We start from the raw sequence: 22,011 nt of genomic DNA on the forward strand, positions 1-22,011 counted from the left end.
GTGGGGACACCCATGGCACCGGCACAGCCCCTGGGAGAGGCTGCAGGTCCTACACGAGCCCCCCATTTACTGCTGGGCAGCAGCACCCGTGCCACGTGCCAGCTCCTTCCCTGAGCTGCTGCTGGAGGCGCGTGTACTACATACATGTGTGTGCCCGTGCAGGCATGTACATGTGCCCACACACGTGTGTGCATGCTGGGGAGACACCCCAGTGCCCCTCACTGCCACAGAGGGACTCCTGGCCACGCACAAGGAGGTGCTTTGGCTGCACCACATGCAGCGTGAGCCAGTGACTGTCCCCATCCCAGCCCAGGGGTGGGATGTGACCAACCACCACAAGCTGGAGGCGCTGAAAAAGTGGCTTTGAGCTGTCAAACACAGGGGTGGCTCTTGAGGACTGGCATCCGCTGTCCTGACCCCTGCACTGAGCCCCAGTGGTGACACCAGGGTCTGCTGGTGTCACTCAGCCCGGACCTGAGTGCAGCCGAGCCCAGCACTGCTCTGATGAGTCATGGCTGAACCCCCTTATCATCCCCACCCCTGCTCTTATCAGCCACCAGCACCAGCAGACGAGGAGCAGATAAAGGAAATCACCACATCTCCACTCGCCCACCCCCCGAGCATCATCCCAGTCCCCGGCTGGACCCTGCAGCCACCAGACCACCCAGAGCAGGAGGAGGAGCTCCTGCTCCCTCACCCCCAAATCAGGCGGGTGAGTCTCTGGGGGGTCGGGCAGGTGCTGCAGCGCTGCCGTCCCCGACGGGGAGCGCTCCGAGATAAAGCAGAGAGGGAATAAACAAGCAAGCTCAGCCCTCCTTGCCCAAAATCTAATCTTGCGTTAAAACAGCCCCGGGCTGTTTCGGCAGAGCTTTGTTTGTTCTTCTGAGAACCGAGCGTAAATTAAACTTTCATAAGACCTGGAGGAGCACGTTCCCTCCGCCGGGAAGCGCAGTGGGCCCCGCGCCCACCTCCCTGCACGGGAGACGGGGACACGGCTCCCGCCTCGCCCGGTGGCACCAGGGAGATGGGGTGGGCACGGCAGGACTGGCATCAAACCCCACTGGTGACACTCGCCCACTTGCCCACCCACACAACACACCGGGGTCACCCGTCCCCGCGGGAGGAGGGAGGGTGCCCTTTGGGGACGAGTCCTTGAGTGTCACCGCTGATATTTAAAAATGCTCCCCAGAGGCTTTAAATAAGATATTTCAATTCCACGGAGCTGTCAGCGGAGGATGCCGACGCCAGGAATAATGGGCCCGCTCTCCTTGCGGTGTCCTCGTTAATAAATCACACCGTGACTCCCGAACACACGCACAGGGATGGACGGACGGATGGATGGATGGATGGACACCCGCTGATGCTCAGCGGCAGAGGGGTACGTGTGCCCCCAAACAGACCCCTGTGCACCACGACCCCTCCAGACCCTCATCCTGGGAGGGGGACGGCGCAAAGCCCCCGGCACAGCCCACGGGACCCAAACTGCCCCCACCCCTTGGAGCACCCACAGCCCCTCAGCAGCACCTTGTTCCCCCACTCTGGGAGCCAGGACCCCTCCATGGGCACACAGAACCTTTGCCCCTCCCATGGGGGCACTCCTGCAGATCCAATTAAGGGGCCTGGTCCCCACACACAGGAGCTGGAGGAGCTATTAAGCAGCAGCACTTTCACACACACCTCAGCGGCTGAAAATAGCCTGGAGAAAGGAAATCAATTCCCAGCACAGCCCGGCCCGCAGTCATCAACCAAACCAGCACAGACTTTGTTCTCTCCCGCTCGCCTTCCATGGAGGCTTTTATCCAACACCACTCGGATTTGATTTCATTCCCCCATCACGCCTGGCTGGAAGGGGATGGGAATTGATTTCACCCCCAATGTCACCCCTGATGTCCCCACTGCTGTCACCCCCTCGCAGGGGGACGTGCTGTGGGCAGAAGTGGGGAATGTCACCCCACGCAGTCCCCCCCAGTTTGAGACGAGGCCACGGCAGCTCCTCCATGGCCAGGAGTTCCTGGTTCCGTTGTGCCAAGCAGCTCCTCCACCTGGGACTGATCCCGGTGCCCTGACCGGGTGGCTTTGCCCGTCCTAACCCTGCTCCAGCCAGGACAGAGGTGAGGTCTGGCCAAGCTCCCAGCACAGCCCTCGCTGCTGACTCCGCTGTTCCAGGGGTTTGTTTAGATGCTCTGTGAAGACAGAGGTTGACAGGGCATCGTCCGTGGGGAAAAGCCCTTCCGCGGCGAGGACTGACCCGTGCTGGAGGAGAACACGCCGATGGAAAACAGTGGTGGCCTCGGGCTCCGTCAGGAAGTGGCTGTGCCCCGCTCAGCCCCAGGGTCAGGATGGGCTCCGGAACCAGGAGCCCCGTGCCGGGGGACCGGCGGGTTTGCAGAAGCAGCTTTGGCACCGGATCAATCTGACAGATGGATGGCTGCTCGTCAGCAATGACAACCTCTCCATCCATCCGTCCATCCATCCATCCATCCATCCATCCATCCATCCCTGATCCCGTCGGTGAGGCAGGGCAGGGCACAGCAGCGTGACCAGCTCCTCACCGTGCAGTCCTGGCACCGCCGTGTTCCGGCAGGATTGTTCCCCGCGCCGCTCCGGCACAGCCACGGCCCAGCCTTGGCTGCTGCCGCGCCTCTGTTATTGTAGGGTTGCTGAGAAGCGTGGGGCTGACGCTGCCGAATTATTCTTAGATTGAGGGGGTGGAGAGGGGCCGGGAAAAGCATCAAGCCAAAGGATCTGATCCATCAAACTGAAAGCCAGAAGAGCACAGAAATCCGTGAGGTTCTTCCAATGCCGCCCAGTAACAGCAACAGCTGGATCGGATTTTGGGTAGGAGCACATTGGCACAGTCCCCTTTGATTAATATCCTGCATAACGATTAATTAATTCTGGAGGGGACGTGTATTTGAATAGTTACTGCGGGATAATGAAATGTCAAGTGAGCATTAAAACACACTTAGCAGAGGTTTAACGACTCGCAGCATCCGAGCGCGCGTCCCGGCACCTCCACCCGCACCGGGCCAACGCTCAATATGGCTCTAAACGCCCCCCTGGTATTCCATCAGCCCCCGTTAACTCTGTTATTGGATCTCAATTAGCTCCTGATTGGAACAGGCTCTGTTTTGAAACACGTGGCCGTCGCCTCCCCGCTCGCCTGGAGTGTTTTCCCTCGGTCATGGGAATCGGGCGGGCGCCGGCGGCCCTGTAAATCAGTGCCTCAATTGGCCCTGCCAGAACAATGAGCCAGTTAATAATTAATGCCCGTGTATTAATCAGCCTCCTTCCCGTGGAGCAGGGACGGGGCGGGCGCACGAGCCCCGATCCATGTTGCGGCATCCGGAGGGCTCCGGTGCGTCACTAACCAGGAGCTCGGCTGTCACCCAGCTCCGGTGGCATTCCCAGGTCTGAGAGATCCCTGTCCGTCTCCTCCGTGGCTGCCTGGACATCCCCTCCATCGCCATCCCACCTTGTGCCTCCTGCCAGCCCCGATGCCAGTGTGGCTCCCTGGCACCGCTGCCCTGTGCCCAGCAATCGCTGCCGCTCACTCACACCAGCCCCAGGTATCGTCCCCAATTCCAAACAAGGCACAGAGACAGACAGCAGCCTTCCCAGCACAAGCATTCCCAGGAAAAACCACTCTATGCCACCCATTACCAGCTCAGTGCTCCTCCCCAGCACTCCTGGAGGCTTTGCCACTTGTGGTGACGCCGAAGGTGACACCAACCAGGCTGGAGCCACAGGCACCAGGAACTCCCTGCTGGGCTTCCACACAGCCTGGCTGCAGCCCCTCCAGCGTTCATCAGCTCCCATTAATTAAATCATTGCACGGCAATTAGCTCGCCAGGGGAGAGGGCTGGGCTTTGCACCTGGGCTGGCAAAGAGCCGGTCCCACCAGAGCAGGGATCAGCTCCTGGCAAGCAGTGGCACACGCTGGGGTTCCAGCAGGAATCCAGGGGTGAACCGCTCTGTGTGCCCCCAGGTCTGGGGTTTTCAGAGGCTTCTGGCTCTGTATTTTACATAATTTGGGGACAAACTACGGGCATCAATCATTTGGGGTCCTCAATGGGCCTTAGAGGCTCGGCAGGGTCCTGTGTGTGCAGCTGCTGTGTCCCTGCACCCCGGGGGACACGCACCCCAAAACGGCCCAGCAAAGAGGGAGGGGTTGAAGAGCCACAAATCTGCCCCAAATCTTGGTGAGCCCGTGCAGAAAGGTTCCTGAAAGGAGATGGGAATGGATCAGACGCCCCACGTGCTGGAAAATCCACCCTGGGGCTGGCAGGGTGTGGCACTGGGAGGCTCTGTCGTGTCAGCCCTGCTTGGCTGGGGGGAGCTGAGGCAAAGCCAGCCGGTGTTGGAGATGGAATTAACACTTTTCCAAGATCCCAGCAAAGGGAGCTCTTAGGAAGAGGTGGGGGATGCTTTAGTAGCTGCTGCGCTCCTGCACCAGCTGCAGAGGGGCACGAGGAGAGGCACGAGGGCTGATTTAGGAGCTAGAAGACGCATCCCTACGGATGGGAGTCTGTCCAGAGGTAATCTATGTGTAAGGTAATTTCCGACGGCAGCAGGACTCGATGCAGCCCTTAATAGGACAATCTCATGTGATAAATTACCAGACCCAACTAATCTGCATGTTAAATTTCTTGTATGAGAAATAAATATCCTCAATTCACCAGAGAAGCGCCTTCCTTCCGAGGATTTCATTAAAGACATCAAGCTGCCTGATTTGCATGTTATGATTCCTCGTACGAGGAGCAGTCGGGCTCCGGAGAGCTCGTGGAGAGCCTGGCACAGGGGAGATTATGCAGGCAAAAACAGAGCTGGCCCTGCACAGCGGTGCCAGGGCCAGGCTGTGTGGGCAAGGCTCTGCCACCCGCCCTGCTGTCACCTCAGCCGAGGACACGGCGGGCATCGGGGGGTGGTGGGGTGTCACTGGGGGGTCTCCAGGCTCAGGAGGCAGTGGGGATCCCATGGGAAAGCTGCCTCCTGCACCCCGTGCCAGCGGCAGGCAGTGGAGGCAGCGTGGAGGGGAAGGCAGGGTGGTCCCTGATCCCACATCTCCCACAGGGACGTTCCTGGGGACACAGATCCATGGGCAGACACAGAGCCAGGCTGGTCCCTGATGCCCCACAGTCCCCAGGGATGCTCCCAAGGGAGGATGTCTCCACACACACACAGAGCCAGGCTGGTCCCTAACCCCCCTGCAGCCCTCAGGGATGCTCCTGAGGGAGAATGACTCCATGCACACACAGAGCCAGGCTGCTCCCTGATTCCCCTTGGTCCCCAGGGATGCTCCCGCAGGGGGAATCCCTGGCTTCATGTGCACACAGAGCCAGGCTGGTTCCTGATTCCCCACAGTCCCCAGGGATGCTCCCAAAGGAGGATGTCTACACACACACACACACACAGAGCCCGGTCCTTCTGGAGTTCCTCATCATGCTTGATCCCCTGGGATGCTCCTGGGGGAGGATGGCTCCGCATGAACACAGAGCCAGGCTGCTCCATGATCCCGCCACGGTCCCCAGGGATGCTCCTGAGGGATCAGCTCAGGCCCTCTCTGGCTCGGGGCCAGGGGCCTGCCGAGCCCGTTGCCCACCTGGCCCTCTCCCCTCGCCAGCAGCCGCTCCGGTGGCAAACCGGCGTCGGGAATCGCTGCGGGAAGGAAAGGGCGGTCGCCATGGAAACACGCTGCCAAACTGGGAGAGCGGCTCGTTCCCTTGAAACGTGGCGTGAGCTCCTCCGACCACCAGCGAGGATGAAGTGGGGCGACCTGTGGGGAGCGGGGGGGGCCGCGAGCCCCCTGCCCCCGGCCCCCAAAATGGGCACAGAGCACACGGGCGGTGCCGGCGGGATGCCCTGCTCAGGAGACGATTTTGGGGAGCAGCGGTGAGGACGAGGAGGATGAAATGCTTGGAGACACACTGCTCTGTCCGGGAACCACAAGGTGATGCCACCAAATGTGGCTGGGAACCACGAGGTGATGCCACCAAGCCCAGGTGGTCCCAGGGCACAGCCGCCAACAGCACATTGCCCTGCTCCAAAGCCTCCCCCGTGGGCACAGCCGGGTCCTGGGGAAGGTCCCTCCCGTCCCTGGAGTGGGGACATGCCAGGGGACACACACCAGCACCAAGCTGGGAGGGACTGGCTGCACCCTATGTCCTCCATCCACACCACCACCATTCCCGACCCCACAGGGCCTGGAGCATCCCCGAGCCTCCCTGGCCATCAGCACCGGCCCTCCCCTCTCCAAGGATTACTCTGTTTCTAAACTCGTTAACTTTTAATTACAACCTTCCCACTGCCTGAGCGGGCTGGCTCCGCGCCACCGACAGCTCTATTAAAATTCAATTTCTGCCCATCATAACTAATTTTGGTCCTTTGCTTTCTCACCAGCAGCCTCCAATGCCAGGCAAAGACGGCCAAACGCTCTCGTCTCCACACTCCAAATCCCCACGGGGCCCCGGGCAGAGCGCAGGGATGCCGGCAGGTTCCTGGGAGCCAGGCAGGGATTTGCACGGCAGCTCTTTGCTTCATTTGCTGCGCTGGGTTTGTTTGGGTTTTCCCCACGTGTTTGTTTGTTTTCTTGCTTCCTTCCCTAATCCTTTCTGGCTGGATGCTGGAGCTGGAGGCGGGGGCCAGGGGCTCCGGGGGGAAGGGAGTCACCTTGGAGCAGGGATGCAGGGATGTGGAGCTGCCTGGCATCCCAGAGCAAACACCAGTGCTGGCCTCTTTCCTACACAAGGGTAAACTGAGAGGCACGGATCAAACCCAGGAGAAATCCAGGAAAGGGAGTCAGAAGTCCCCATCCCGGGTTTGGAGGTGCCTCAACCCGCTCCCCCAAACCCGACAGGGAAGAGCCCAGGGATGGGATCCTGCACCTTTGTCCTGCCTGGGAATGAGCTGTCACTCCTGACAGGTGACAGCTGCGGGAATTGCGGAGCTCAAGAGGTCTCTGAGCTTCCACACCAGAGCTGGGGACAAGGGGCCCATCCCACCGGGCATCTGGCACTGGTGCCAACACCCAGCACTGAGCTGGGGGCATCAGGGGCATGGCAGACAGTGGCTTAGTGGGGGCCAGCCCCCAGGGTCCCCAGGGATGGCCAGGGCTCCAGGACCCCAGCACGGCACTGTGCTGGGGAAGGGACGTCACCCAGCCACACTATCTCTGTTCCTGGCATCCCGGAGCAGCCCCGCGTTGCTACAGCAACACGAAGCCTTTGGATTCGATGCCTTTAAAGGGGGAATGGCTTGTCTCGACCTGAATTATTGATTAAAACAGAGAGGATGACACACGCACTCAGAGGAGACGGCGAGAGGTGCCCGCCTTGATTTAAAGGCCGGCTCCAAGGGGCTGGAGTTGTGGTGGGATTAGTTGGCACCCGGGGCTGGATGCCTGGATCTTGGCACTCTCTCCTGCCACCCTGTCTTGCCCCTTCCCTGGTCTAGCTGTTCCCAGGGAGCCACGAGCCGGCTGTGATCCGCAGCCCGGTGTTAAGGTGTTAATCCGCTTGTGCAAACACCTCCTCCCCGGTGTTGACCTGCTTAAATTCCCCGTTTGCTCTCCAAACAGAGCCAGCAGCTCCCGAACTGCCAACTGCTGCCTCTGTGCTGCCTCTCGGGATGGCAGCCCTGGCAGGTCCCACGGTGTGCCAGGCGGGATTCACCACGGGCAGCATCGCTGGGGACTCAAGAGTCCCACAATCATTCAGGTTGGAAAACACCTCCAAGACCGAGCCCACCCTGTGCCTGACACCCACCTTGTCCCCCAGCCCAGAGCACTGAGTGCCACGTCCAGTCCTTCCTTGGACTCCCCCAGGGGTGGGGACTCCACCACCTCCCTGGGCAGCCCGTTTTGATGCCTGACCACCCTTTCCGGACTCACCGGTATTCCAGGGAGAACTTGGTGAGCTCCCGGCTGTTGTGCAGCCACTTGAACTCGAGGGGCCAGCTGCCCTCGGCCATGCACGTCAGGACCAGCCTGTTCCCCTCCAGGTGCACTTGGCTCCGCACCGGCTCTGTCTTGAAGTACGGGGAGACATCGTCTGTGGAGAGAGGAGGGACAGGGGTGAGGGACACGCCAGCCCCACATCCCACCAGCCCCACATCCCACCAGCCCCACATCCCACCGGCCCCACTCGTCACTGGAGTCCCTGCCCTTGGCAGGGGGTGGAATGAGATGATCTTTAGGGTCCCTTCCAACCCAAACCATTCCATGGTTCTACGGGCATAACCATAACCCGGCAGCCCCCTCCCTGTCCCCCTGCCCTGGCCCTTGACCCCCCTCCGAGCCATTCCACCAGCCCATCGACGAGGGCTCAGCCCGCTGTGGGTTTATCTGAGCTGCTCCTTTGCTTTATTCCTGGCTGCCTTTGTAGCATCTCCGAAGCACCAAGCTTTTAACTCGGGGGGTGAAGGGGCGGAGGGGCTGGGAGCGGAGCGAGGCAGAACCACTTACTCCTCTCCTGTTTTATTTGCTAAGTAAAACTATAAATCGAACCACACAGCTCCATTTTCTGCTTAACAAATGGAAGCCCTTTTACTTCAAAGGCACATTCATATTCCCCAGCAGCTTTCAAGTGCACGTTCAATCACGGCTTCGAGTTTTTTCTTTGGGGTAGGGCTTCGCTTTCTTGTCTGCGAGAGCTGAATTCCTGCCACGGATCTCTGCACCGTGGGCTCAGCCCACTCCAGTGCCCCGCCACCCTGGGGGGTGCCAAGAGTTTGCAGGAACTCAGAGGCACCCAGACACCCCCAGACCTGCACGGGGGGCCCCTCTCCTCGCCGGGATCCCGGCTCCTGCACACCTCCCTCGCTGCACCCACATGGAAATGCCCATTGGATTTACACCCTGTCCTGCCTGGCAAAGGGGTGGGCACGGTGGTGCTGGATGCCAGGCAAGTCATTAGGAAGGGAAGCAGCAGCTTGTGGCTCGTTAATTTAATCCTCCTCTCTGACCTTCAGCGGTGCTGGCTGGAGCGGGCAGCCCTTATCCCAGTGTCCCTGCCTCAGGTCGGGGCTGGATCCGGACACTGGAGCATCAGGGCACCACGTCCTGTGGTGTGGGGCACTAGGGCTGAACCCCACAGCAGCCCAGCATGGCCCCACATGGGCAGAGTGGTGCCCAGTGGCACCATGGCAGCTAAGGGCCCTGGCTGTGGGGTTTGGCAGCACCGGCTGTGCCCCCTGTCCCATGGCTGTGTGGTTCCCCAGTCCAGAGAGCTCGTGGCTGCAGTTTTCGGGGTGCCCAAGGAGTGGGCACACGTGTGGTGCTGGGCAGGGCGAGCCAGGCCCACGGGAACAGCCCAGTGCAGGATCCGTGTCCCTGTGCACGCGTGTGCGCGGGGGTGGGCACACGTGTCCCCACCACGGCCCGGCAGCAGCTTGACCTGCGAGGCCGGGGCTTCGCCCACGTCGGAGATGGAGCCTTTGGGATTACGGCAGCGCCCAGATGGGGACGTGGCACAGCCAGGTGACAGCTCTGCATCCAAACACCTCCCGCACGAAACCAGTAAACGAGCCACGGACCGGACTGGGGTCCACTGGGCGCGATGCAGTTGATGCATCGCTGCAGCCAGGATCCAAGCACGGCACAACAGGCTGATCCCCGGGGACTGGTGGTCCCCAGTGGTCCCACGGGAGCCCAGGGCTGTGCTGGCAGCGTCTGGCCAAGCGCTCCAATGGCACAGTGGGTCTGAGACCTGGTGTGCTCAGTGCACCCCTCACACTGAGCCAGCGCCCAGCACCTGGGGAGGCATCTGAGAGGTGTCCTGGAGGCGTTTGGGAGGCGTTTGGGAAGCGTTTGGGAAGCAGGGGTGCTCCTGGCACACCTTCCCCTGGGCCCGCCCGCCGTTTGCATACATCCTAATTTGATTTTAAGCAGCTAAGGCTCATCGTGCTTTGAAGCGCCCGAGCCATCTGTTCTGCATTAAGGGGTGAAAAACGGCGCAGAGGAGGAGAGGCGGCTCCTAATTCCGTATTGATCGTGCCGTGCTGAGCCGCCCGCGAAGGTCACGGCAGCCGCCACGCGCCCAGGGAGTCAAAACCACCCCAAGCACGGCAGGGACAGTGGGGATGGGGGTCCCCGGTGTCTCTTTCAAGGGGTGAAGGCGGCACTGAGCTCTGGGAGTGAAATCCTTGTCATTTTTCGGGGAGCCCTGTGCCCCTGCAGGGACCCCAGCCCAGTGCTGAGGGCGGCAGGAGGAGAGGAGGACCCCCGGGGAGGGGAATGCAGCTGGTTTAGTGCCAACGTCTCCAGAGTGGCCTCCAGGAACAAGACCAGGTGTTCCTGGTGTTCCCCTGCCCACCAGCTCTCAGAGGGGAGAAGGGTGGGGGGTCCCAATGCTGAGCAACGCTGCCCCCCTGCCCCTCCTGCAGCCCCCCTGCCTCAGTTTCCCTCTGCTCTCTGGCAGCACTGGGCATCCCAGCTCTGCTCCCTGGGGACAGCTCCTGTCTCCCACCATCCACTACAGGCGATGGCACCACCACATCCAGGGTGTGTGGGGTGCTCACCACCTCGCCACGGAGCCAGCACGGACAGGGGCTGACATTCCCCCCATCCCGGACCCAATGGGAGGGTTCCCGGTGGGCGACAGCCACATCCCCCCCCCAAAACGAAGGGTCATTACTGCTCATTCCGCCTCTCCCCCATCTGTTGTGGCTGTTTACACTCCGCTTGCTAATTAGAGGCTAATTAGTTGGTGCAGAAATTCATCACTTTCCAAACACAGGCGGCAGCGAGGGGCGGCTCCGGCAACATCTGCACATCTGCCGGCGGCACGGGACGGTGCCGAGCTCCTGGAGCCGCCGGACTGGCACCACGTCCCGCCACGCTGTGCCACCCTGCGCCAGCCCAACACGGTCCCCTCCACGCAGAAAGCACCAAACTGCTCCACCCCCACCCTGCCCACACCGGTGACCCCGCGGCTGAGCCCAGTGGGGATGGAGGGGATTCCAAGAGCTGCCAACCGGGAAGGGGGACAGGGGCGACCCCAGCTCTCTCCCTCCCCCGCTGACGACGTTTTAATGCCAGGCCCTGGCACGGCACTAATCCTGCCTAATGGGATCACAATCTTGGCCCCTGCACTTTAGTTACATCAGGGCCGGCGGAGCCGGGGCTGAGCCCGGGGCATTAGTGCCAGAGCAGGCACAGATGTAGGGCAGGGGCCCCCGAAAGAGCAGTAATGGATCCTAATTCCCGGGCGTAATGGGCGAGCCGGGAACTAAGCTCCCCTCTCCCCAGCCTCAAATCCCCCTTGATGGGAGGGGATGGGGAGTTTTAAGCCCGGAGGAATCCCGGAATGCCTGCCAAGGGCAGGGCTCTGCCCAGCAGCTGCTGGCAGGGGGGAGAAGGAGGGTGCAGCCCCTCCTTTCAACCCCCACAGAGACGAGATGGGGATGGAGGTATGAGATCCCACTCCACAAGTCCCTCTGGTCACCCCCAAAACACCAGCAGCTCATGGGACGCCCAGGTCCCCTCCTGCCTGGCACCATGATCCCGGGGACAACAGAGTCCCCCTCCCTGCCTTAGGGACAGGGGTGACATCCAATTGCTCCACTCCCCAGCTGCCTAATGGGAAGCTGATCAGCCCAGTGCCCATTCCTGTTAATTCCCGTGAATCAGTGGGATGTGCTGGGCATCCCAACTGGGCCGATGCCCACCAGCCCCACTGGGATGCCCTGAATCCAGCCCACCTGTACCTGCGGGCTCCAGGTGCCTCATGGAGCCCAACCAACACCAAGGACCAGCACCTGCCTCGGGGAAAACAGCACCATCACCTCTCTCCTTCCCAACAGCCCCTCTCTGCTCTCACCAGGATGTGGCTGGTGCAATCCTGGGAAGGGACCACTCTGCTGTCCACAGTCCTGGACCACAGAAGAGGGGACAGAGCCATCTCCCTGCTCCCATCAAAACTTCCCAGGGCTCCCCCATCCTTCTCGGGGCACCACCACCCAAAAAGGAGGATGGCAGCCTGGAAAGGAGGGTGCCAGCCCTTCAGGAGCACTGGCACGACCACCTGGCACTGCCAAGGACCAACCTCCCGCTCCGGCCCCACCCCGGAACGGGGAGATGGAGCAAAATCTCTTCGGCATCAGACTCTCGCTGGCTCCGCAGCACGAAGAGATTAAAAAACAATAAAGAGAAAACGAAACCCTCCGCTATAATTACCAGCCTTTAGCCGCCAGCGGAGGCAGGAGGGAGGGAGGGAAGGAAAGAGGGGGAAAAAGAAACACAGGAGAAGAAGAAATCCACTAAAATTTTAATAGGAACCACTGCATTTAATTTAACGACACATTTTTTCAATTACCAGAATAATTGTTTTATTCATAAAACGAGTTTCAATAAGAGGGTAATTTTCCTTTGTTTTTATTATTCATTTGTGGAACATATTCCCGGCGCGGTTCCCCCGGCGCCGCGGCAGCCGCTCCGCATCCGGGGGGCTGGGAGGGGGGGGAACATCACCGGGGGCCCCCAAATACAGCACCCATGGGGGACCTCAACGTCCCCGAGCACCCCGGTGGGGTCACAGCCTCGGCTGGGTGTGAGGAGAGGTGGCCCCAGGGGATCCACCCCGGCCAAGGGGTGCTGGGGACACCTCGGCAAGATGAATCCCCAGGGCCGCGTCCCTGCCCAGGGAGTCACATCCCCTGCTTGTCAGGTGCCAGCCTGCGGTTGGGAAGCATCAATTTTTCAGTGGTAAAGCCACTGGGGTTGATTAAATGACGTGTCCCCACGGGCACCGAGGGCACGGAGCCACCGCAACGCCCCGGCACGGCCCCGGTGCTCCCGGGGTCCCCCCATGGTGTCCCCCCACAGGGTCCCCCCGGGGTGGGCAGCAGGTGCAGGGGGATTAGCGGCGCTCCCCGACACTGCCGGAGCCATTAGTATTCCTGAGACAAGGTTCCTTCATAAAAAGCAAACACGGAATTGAAATTCCGAGTGCTCCCGGCACCTGGGGAGCCGCGGAGCGCGACGTGACGCCGAGCGGGGACTGGGGGGGGACCAAGGCACCATCTGGGGTGCCAAGGAGGAACCAAGCAGGGGTTGACATGGAGTGGGCACCTCACCGAGCCCGCTCACCCTCTTTGCAACACCTGAGCCGGTACAAAGCAACCTGAGCCCCCGTGGGGCTCACACCGGGCTGGCAGCGGGGCAGGACGGCTCCATCCTCCTCATCCCACCACCCACCAGAGCCAAAGCCATAGAGTCATGGAATGCCAGACTGGTTTGGGTTGGGAGGGACCTATAAGCTCATCTCATTCCAATTCCATGGCCAGGGACACCTTCCACTAGCCCAGGTTGCTCCAAGCCCCGTCCAACCTGGCCTTGGACACTTCCAGGGATGGGGCAGCCACAGCTCCTCTGGGCAACCTGTGCCAGGGCCTCCCCACGTTCACAGCCAAGAATTTCTTCCATGAAATCTATCCCAGCCTCAGCCCTCAGTCCTGATCCCAGCAGAGAGGGCTGGAAGAGGAGCAGCTACAAGGACACACAGCTGTCCCTTGCTCCCCCCAGGCTGGGCTGGTGCCATGGGGCAGCCCCATTCCCCCTGGCACACAGAGTGACCTGGCACAATCCCAACCACCTCATCCCTACGGATCAGCCCGGCCGCCCCGCACACCCCCACCCATGGCACGTCTTTTGATGTGGGTTTTTTTCCCTTTTTACTAAGAAAAAGACTTATAATTGCAGATGTGACCATTAATCCTCCCAACTTACTTTGTTCCCTTCCTTCCCCGCTTTCCCCTCCCTCCCTTCTCCCCCCACTGAGACCGAGAGCTTTAAAACTCTCCTTCTGGCTATTAATTAAAAGCAACCTCTCCACTGCCGTGAGTGTACTTGCCATAAATTAATAGCAGCCTTCTTAATCAAATCTTATCTCCTCTCCGAGCGCCCGGCGCACGGGGCCGGGTTGGTATCCCAGCCCGCCCAGCCGTGAAATGCAATTCCCAATGCTCCAGTGGACTCGGCAGCTCCGCTCCGGCTCCTCCTCCCCGGCGCCTCTACCTGTGCCGGCCCGGAATCACCACCTGGGCCGGGAGGGAGGAGAGGGGCCCGGCCACCCGGTGAGGAGGTGGCTCCCGAGGGACACGCTCCATTTCTCAGCCGTTTACCGCGTTTATCCGCGGCCCCCGCGGGCGGCACTCGCCCCGCCTGAATTATTTAGGAGGGGTTTGGCGCTCCGAGGCTGTGAGAGCAGCGGTGGAAAACTCTCCTGCCAGAGCTGGGGGCACGGGAAGGCAGCAGGGCCGTGGCACAGCTTTTGGAGGGTCAGCTGAGGGTGATGCTCTCGGACCTGCGAGCTCATGGTGCTCCAGTGTCTGCAGCACGTTGGAGAGCATCGTCCCTCCAGTCCCCCAGCCTGGTCCCCCATTCCTGTCCCACCAGGTGATCCTTCTCCCCAGCCACACAGCACCTTCTCCGAGTGCTGCTCTTTCCCCAGGGCAGGATGACAGTGAGGACCCACAAGTCCCACAGTGCCACCCCAGGGCAGCTCCTGCCCCACACACGTCTCCATCCATCCCAGCCACAGCCCCGATCCGTCCTGGGGAGCCCAGCGGGGCTGCAGCAGCCCCCAGCCCCAGCCCTCCCCTCCAAGCTGCCAGTTCCACGGGATTCTCAGGCAGTAAAAGCGAGCTGGGTCAGAGGGGGACTCGGACATGGTGCCCTGTGGCCACTGGGGCTGCTAATTCCAGCCCTCTCCTTTGCCGTGCAGAAAACCCAGTGCTGGATGTGATTTTCCTTCTTGGCAGAGGCAGCTCTGCCTCCCTGCTGGTGTGAGACAGGCACAGGGGCTTCTGGATGAGACAGGCACAGGGGGTTCTGGATGAGACAGGCACGGGGGGCTCGGGCTGGGTCCCTCCCACACCACCACAGTCCAAGCCAAGCCTGAAGCAGTGAGATGACACAGGGTTGCAGCAGGAGGCACACCAAAAAGGAGTGCTGCTCCTCAGAGCTAAGAGGGTTTTCAGCCAAGGCAGAGCAGCCCGGAACGCCTCCCTTGCTCAGCTCCAATCACACTGGGATCACGGGAATAAAACCACCTTTGTGTCCATAAGAGGGGCCGTGGCCCGGAGCCGCTGCCGGAGCAGGGATGCGCTGCCGGTGTTGAGGGATGCAGGAGCATCTCACAGCAGCCACATCCCTGCAGCAGCAAGCCCTGGAGCTGTGCCAGGTGCTGTGCCCATCCTGCCCATGACCAGGCACCACTGCAGCCCTGGAGGGAAGAGCTGGGAGGCATCCAGTGCCCTCCAGCCATCTCCTGCTGGCACATGCCCTGCGACAACCTTGCTGCCAAACACTTCCCTCCTTGCTCCGACACCTCCTGCAGAGCCCATCGGGCTGCTCACAGGGAGCTGCTGCCCTGCCATGGGGAAGGGGCACAGGCAGCAGGAGGGCTGCTGGCCATGGGAACACTGGCCCTTGGGCTCAGGTGACAGCTCCCACCCATCTGGAGGGACGTGGCTGGACACAGGCACCTCACCTCCATCCCACCCTCTGCTTCCTCGTGCAACTGCTTTAGCAATTCCCTCATGCAGGAAAAAGGTTTTTTGGGTGGTGGGAGAGCCCTGGAGACATGGGGACATCACCCAGCAAGGGGGCAAGCACATGTGCCCGTTACCCCAGGAGGGCTGACAAAGGGGGGGAGCCATAGCCAGCCACTGCCACCCCAGCGAGGAGCTGGGCTGAGCCCAGCAGAACCCACAGCTCTGGCACCGCTGCCCCGCTCCCTGCACCTCCCTCGGAGGGGATTTGGGGTTTCCTACAAGCCATAAGCCGATTGCAGAGGTGTGGTAACTGGATTAGGTGGGAGGCTGAGGGAGAGCAGACCTGGAGGAGCTGCTCAGTGGAGCACGGCTCCTGCCCGTGTGACGCCGCAGGATTTGCAGAGATGGCACTTAAACTGATTTCCCCACCCTTAAGCCTCTGGAAAGGTGAAGCTGCAGGAGGGACGTGGGCTCTGCCCCCTCCTCATCCTTGCAAAAACCCTGCAGGGCCCTGGAGTGGGCTGACAGTGGGGTCATGTCCCCACATCGGTCCCTGCAGCCACCCATGTCCTCACACCGGCAGTGGGTCATGTCCCCACATTGGTCCCAACAGCCACCCCTTCCCAAATCACTGGCAGGGGGTCTCGTTCCCATGTCAGCCCCCGCAGTCACCCCTGCCTGTGGCACGGGCAGCGAGACCTGCAGGTGACACCACAGCGCCTGAGGGAGCAGCACAGTGACCCCAAACCCTGGCACTGCCCCATCAGCACCCACTGCCCACCCCCGGCGATAATCCCCGCTGGCAGCAGACACCGCCCGGGGCTCCCACTGACATCCCTGTGGCTAATCCAAACTGACCAGTGCAGGGCACAGCAGGGAGGGACCACGGCCTCAGCACCCAGCTCAGGGGGGCTTCCCGAATCCCCCCCGTGCAGCCCCATCCCAGGGCAAAGGTGATGCCAGTGGGACTGCAGCAGTCCCCGCCACAGGGATGCAGGAGCAGCCCCCCAGCGATGCCCCCAGAATGATACCCCTCCGACGATGTCCCCCCTCATCCCACAGCCCCCAGCATGGCACTGGTGTCACCTGCAGACTGCACAGCAGTTTTGCCAGTGTCACACCTCATCCATCTCCACTGGAGATCTCCCGCGGCGCTTCCCGGCCTCGGGGTGGGGGAAGAGGCAGCGGGTGTGATTTCCAGAGCCAGCGGCACTCAGGAAAAGCCCAGGCAGAGACCGGGAGCCCCAAACCCAGCCAAGGCAGCCCTGGCACAGTACATGGATGGATCTGCCCTGGCACTGCCAGCACGAGCCCCTCGTGGGCAGTGAGTTGCCCGTCAGGCCCATGGCAGCCCCCAGGACAAACAGACGGATGGAGGGATGGACATCCTCCTCCCTCACTGCATCCCACCAGGCCAGGCCAGTGGGACACCCCAACCACGCTGCCATCTCCCCTTCCTCCTCCCACATCTGTCTCCAGGCCCACACTTATTTATTTATTTGTTAATTAACTGCTGTTTCCATAACAAACGCTCCAGCTTCTCCCAGCCTCCAACAGCCCTGGGGCTGGATTGTTAACTAGGATTTTAATTTGTTAATTAAAAGCAGGATGGCTCCATAACAAGCTCCTCTTCCACAGCCGGGGCTCTCGGCGGGCTCAGTGGGCCACAGGCAGCCTCGCCATGCCCGGATGAACCCCCTCAGGGATGGGGGATGTGGGGAGGGGGGAGCCCAGCTCCCCCAGGATAAGGGGTGTTGGAAAGAGGCTCAGGACCTCCCTTCTCCCAGCAGCTGTGCTGGAGACAATGCCATTCTCTCGTCCTGGAAAACTCTCCTACAGATACAACACACCCCCCAGCCATCAGAGGGTCCCAAAACTGGTGACAGACCCTCCTCTGCCCACTGTGGCAGAGCCAGGGCCGTGCCAGCATTATCCCCTCAGGATTCCCATGGACCACAGCCCAGCACAGCCCTCGGCACCCAGCCCCTGTGGCACCCAGCCAGGTGTACCCCAGTGCCAACGTGGGCCAGGTAAGGGTTGAGATGTTCCCAGAGCTAACGGAGAAACATCAGCCCTGGCTGGGAAACAGTGACTCATTGAGCCCCATGGCTGGGAACAGAGCAGGGCTGTGTGCCTGTCCTGGAAAAACCAACATTTCCCTCACGGGAAACCCCAAACAGACACTCACACACGGCCCCGTTGTGCGTCCCCAGCCCTGAGCCCAGGGGGCCGACAAGCTGAGCTTTGTGCTCCGAGGCACCGGGCAGCCCCCGCAGACCCCCACACCCGGCTCCGAGCACACGGACCCCGGGAGCACAGCCCCAGTCCTGGCCCCAAGGCACAGAGCTCCAAACCCAAGCACATGGAGCTGCCAGGAGCTGGAAGGGACCCGCAGCAAAGGGTCCGTGCACGGATGCTCCCGAGGGGACAGGAGCCCCCCCAGCCCGGGGGGTACATCCCCAGGGTTGCTCAGCTGTGGGGCATTGCCCTGCTGAGCCTGTCCCCACGCAGGGCACAGCCCTGAGCCCAGCTGGGGATGTTTAGCAAGCTCCAGGCTCCGGCCAAAACTCTTCCCCAGCAAACTCCTTCCGACGGCAGCAATCCTGGGAAGCCCAGGATTACGCAGCTCCGCCGTATCTGGGTCACTGCTGTGAGTCACCGACACCCAGAGAGTGACTCAACGCTATTAGAGGGGCCGGGTCCTGGGGCTGAATTCCCCCGGAGAGACTCCAAAACAACCGAGGAAGGGAAGGATCGATGGACGTCACCTCCAGATCCCACAACAGCCACCAGCCAGACCCTCTGGGCAGGAGAGGGGGTCAGCACACATCCCCCTCCCTGCACCTCAGCCCTTCCCAGCCCCGTTCCCAATGGCTTTGCAGCCAAGATCAGAGCTTCCCCACATGGATTTGGCAGGAACTGGCTCCACACCCAGCTGCCAAAAAAGGTGAAGGTCCCAACAGCCCAGATCCCAACCCCAGGGTGGTCCCAGCACTGGGTGGGACGGGTGACACAGAAGCCCAGGGCAGTGTGGCACAGCACAGCTCAGGGCTGGATTTGGCCCCATGGAACATGCTGAGTGTACCCTCCAGGAATTCCTGGAAGGCAACCACAGCCCTGTGCTGTGGCAGCTCCCAGGGCCACGCCAGCCAAGGACAGGTGGGGAAGCAAAGCCACCACAGACCTGCCCTGCAGGAGCCCCAACAGCACCCAGGATATCCCTTCAGCACGTGACAGCCGTGTCCCCTATCCCCCAGCCCCTCAGGATGCTCAGCAGACAGACAGACAGACAGACAACAGCCGCTTCCCAGGCCCACCACGAGAATCCCAACAAGGCAGCATTTCCCAACCAAAAAAACACGGCGGGGAAAGAAAAACAGAAGAGAGGAACCACAAGAAAAACCCCACTGAGCCCTTCCCAGGGCACTGACGCAATCGAGTGGCCAGCCCCGTGGGATGGAAAATACTCTGCCAGCTCCTGCCCTCCCCGTGCCAGGCGGGATGAAGGCACTGGTGGCCACGATCCCCCTCCCCGTGGCACGGCCCCGAGCCAGCGGGCACCGGGCACTCGCCCATTTACTGGGGTGTTGCCCAGACATCCCTTTTTCTAAGTATTAATTAGTCATTGCATTGCTCACTTGAAACATAAATAGCTGTAGCATGACAGCAAACATGAGTTTTCCTCGGAAAAAAGCTTTTTCCAAAGTGTTTCCTTCGCAGACATCCCTGTTCACGGGTGGGGGGCAGGACTAACTGGCAGCCCACACTCCCCTTCCCCCCCCCCAGCCAGCCCTGAATTTCCAGGGCAGAGCAGCAAACTCTGGTCATTGCATTAATTCACACACTTGTGGCTCTCCCAGCCAGAGGGGCTTTTCCAGCCGACGCCGCGCCAGCGATTCCAGCCTGACGTGGAGCTTATGGGGAGAAGCCAAGCGAGCAGAGACTCCCCCAGCGCCCCCGGGTGAAGGGCTGTGGCAGCTCCCTGCCCTGCTCCCAGCACGTGCCTTGCTTCCACCCTCCACTGCACAGCCCCGCTGCACCCCCCCGGCCTCTCTTCCCACCCTACAAGTGAGGAAAGCAGAGAAAACAAGGTGATGAAGGCACCCATCACCTCCCTCCCCTCACACGCAGGCAGGAGCCGGGTGCTGAGCCCTTCCCGGTGCTCAGCCGGCGGGGAGGTCTCTCCCAACGGCGGAGCTCGGAATTGAGCATCCCACCCTAATGAGTTGATTTTATTAGTTCGTGAACGCATTGAGAACTCATTATCAAAATAAACATCAGCTCACTCCACCGAGCACGGCAGCGCCGCAGCTGGGGCCACGTGTGGCTCCCACCCCGGGACACGCCGCGGGTCCCCGTTGTGCCCTGTCCCCGGCACTGAGGGGGGGGTGCCAAGGCAGATGTGCCCACCCTGCAAAACCCCTTCGGGCCGTGAGCTTCCCTGCTCCATTTTGGCTGCGGGGCTCCGGGTTGGGCACCCAGGGTCACTGCTCGCCGGGGTGGGACAGCCCCGAGTTCCTGCCACCCCAAGGTGTTCCCTGGGAGATGCTCGGTGCTGCTGCAGGGTGGGGAATCCAGTCACGACCCCTCGGGGCTCCTGCAGGGCAGGTAGAAGCCCCCACCCCACGCCAGGGTCTCCAGGACCTCCGAGAGCCAGTGTTGGAGCACGGGGGGCTCGGCAGACCCCAAAGCCCCCCGGGAACAGCCAGCACAGGAGGCAGCACCCCAAGCCCGGGGAGCCAGCGCCGAGCCCCCCTGGGCAGGGCTGTGGCGGGATGCGGGGGCACAGCGGGCGCATTGTCCGGCTCGGCAGGACGTGCTCCCTTTGGAAACAGCAGCTAATCCCATTTCATCCCCCTTCACGGCCATCAGCTGTTTTTCAGGCATGCAGGAGGCGGGTTGCTGAAACCAGAGCTTTTGTGTCCGCCGGTCCCAGCCCCCTCCAGTCCGGCCCCACGCTGGGCCGGGAGCCGGCAGCGTGTCCGCACCCAGCTCCATCTCCAACCAGCCCTTCAGGGAATGCCAGATCCACGCAGGACCCCTCCGTGCCCCCCCCAGGCTCTCATTCTGGCTCCCAAGCCCAGGCAGGGAGGAAGAGGAGGAGAAGCACTGAGCATCCACCATGCAGAGACCCATGGGAACAGCCACACACAGAGCCCAGCGCTCGACTGCTCCCCGCTGAGGGACACAGGCTCCCAAAAGGAACAGCAACGTCCCCATAAAACCCCAGTAATGCCCGACTTGTGCCCCAGATTCAGCTCTGATTCCTCACGCAGTGAACCGGGATGTGCTTGGGTGGTGGCCCAGCAGGACGGGGACAGAGGGACAGGCTCCTCCAGCCATCCTGGTAACACATCCCAGCCCTGCCGACAGGGGATGGAGAACACGTGGGTACCCAGCCCCACTCCTGCCCCGGGGAAATGCCCTCTGGATCCCGCAATTCCCATTTAAGGGGGTCCAAACCCAGCATTTTCCTTTGTCACGTTGCTGAAGGAGACCCACCACTGCAAGCACTGGGATCTGCAACCCCATGGCCGGGGTGACCTGCTGGCCTCAGGGGGACAGCCAGAGTCCCCCCATATCACTCTCCATGACACACAAGGGGCACCCGTGCAGCAAGCCGGGGTAAAAGGACTTTGCCAGGCACCCCAACCCCTCCCGGCTACACACACAGATCCCAACATCCCAGAGAAACTCCTCCAGGGAGCAGCACTCCCGCTCCCACCCATGCCCTGGCGGGACCCGGCACGGCTGTGCAGGGAGCCGGGAGGGCTCAAGGTTACAGCCGAGGACTCGCAGGTTGTGGCTCACCCAGCAGTGCAGAAAGCAATTAACCACCAAGGCTAAAATTAGCTCGGCGGCTTCTTCCGCTAATGGTCAAACTCATCGAGAACTCCCCACACCCGGGGCCTCGGCACCTCCCCAGGGACAGGGAGGGATGGAGGGGAGCTGACAGAGCCACCAACGTGGGCACTAAGGGGGACACCAGCAGGCACCATGCCAGGGTCCCCTTCCCACTGTGCCCACTGCCACCAGGACACCAGCGGGCACCGTGGTCCCTCTCCCTCTGCACCCACCACCACCCAGTGCCTCAGTTTCCCCTCAGCTGCCCGGGGCGGAGGGAAGCTCCCGGAATGCCCAGGACAGCTGGCCTGGAGCTGCCACACACCGAGGTGGGTGACAGGGACAATGACGGCTGGCAGGGAGGGAGGGTGGGTGGCTCCAGCACAGGGGACCCCAGCATTCCTGAAATCGCCACCGTGCCATCCCCACGGCCAGCCGGGATGCCCAGCTGCTGGCACGCGGTGGCAGCTGGTCCCAGTGCTCAGGGCTTTCCACAGAATCCCTGGTTTGGTTTGGAAGGGACCTTAAAGCTCATCTTGTCCCATCCCCCCGCCACAGTCAGGGACACCTTCCACTAGCCCAGGTTGCTCCAAGCCCAGTCCAACCTGGCCTTGGTCCCCTTCCCCAGCCCACGGTGGTGAAACGATCCACACAGGGAGGTGTCACCCCAGAGCA

At 61.6% G+C, this 22,011-nt stretch overlaps 1 protein-coding gene across 1 annotated transcript in view; it reads right to left on the minus strand.

Annotated features, from left to right (window-relative positions):
* Positions 1-22,011, minus strand: part of SDK2 (sidekick cell adhesion molecule 2) — a 45,962-nt gene that overhangs the window by 18,746 nt on the left and 5,205 nt on the right. The window contains 1 exon segment of the mRNA XM_027691402.1: positions 7,889-8,048. Coding sequence (XP_027547203.1) covers positions 7,889-8,048 — 160 coding nt within the window.

This window comes from Neopelma chrysocephalum, unplaced genomic scaffold (assembly GCF_003984885.1).
Source record: "Neopelma chrysocephalum unplaced genomic scaffold, ASM398488v2 Primary Assembly neopelma1_84, whole genome shotgun sequence".
NCBI lineage: Eukaryota > Metazoa > Chordata > Aves > Passeriformes > Pipridae > Neopelma > Neopelma chrysocephalum.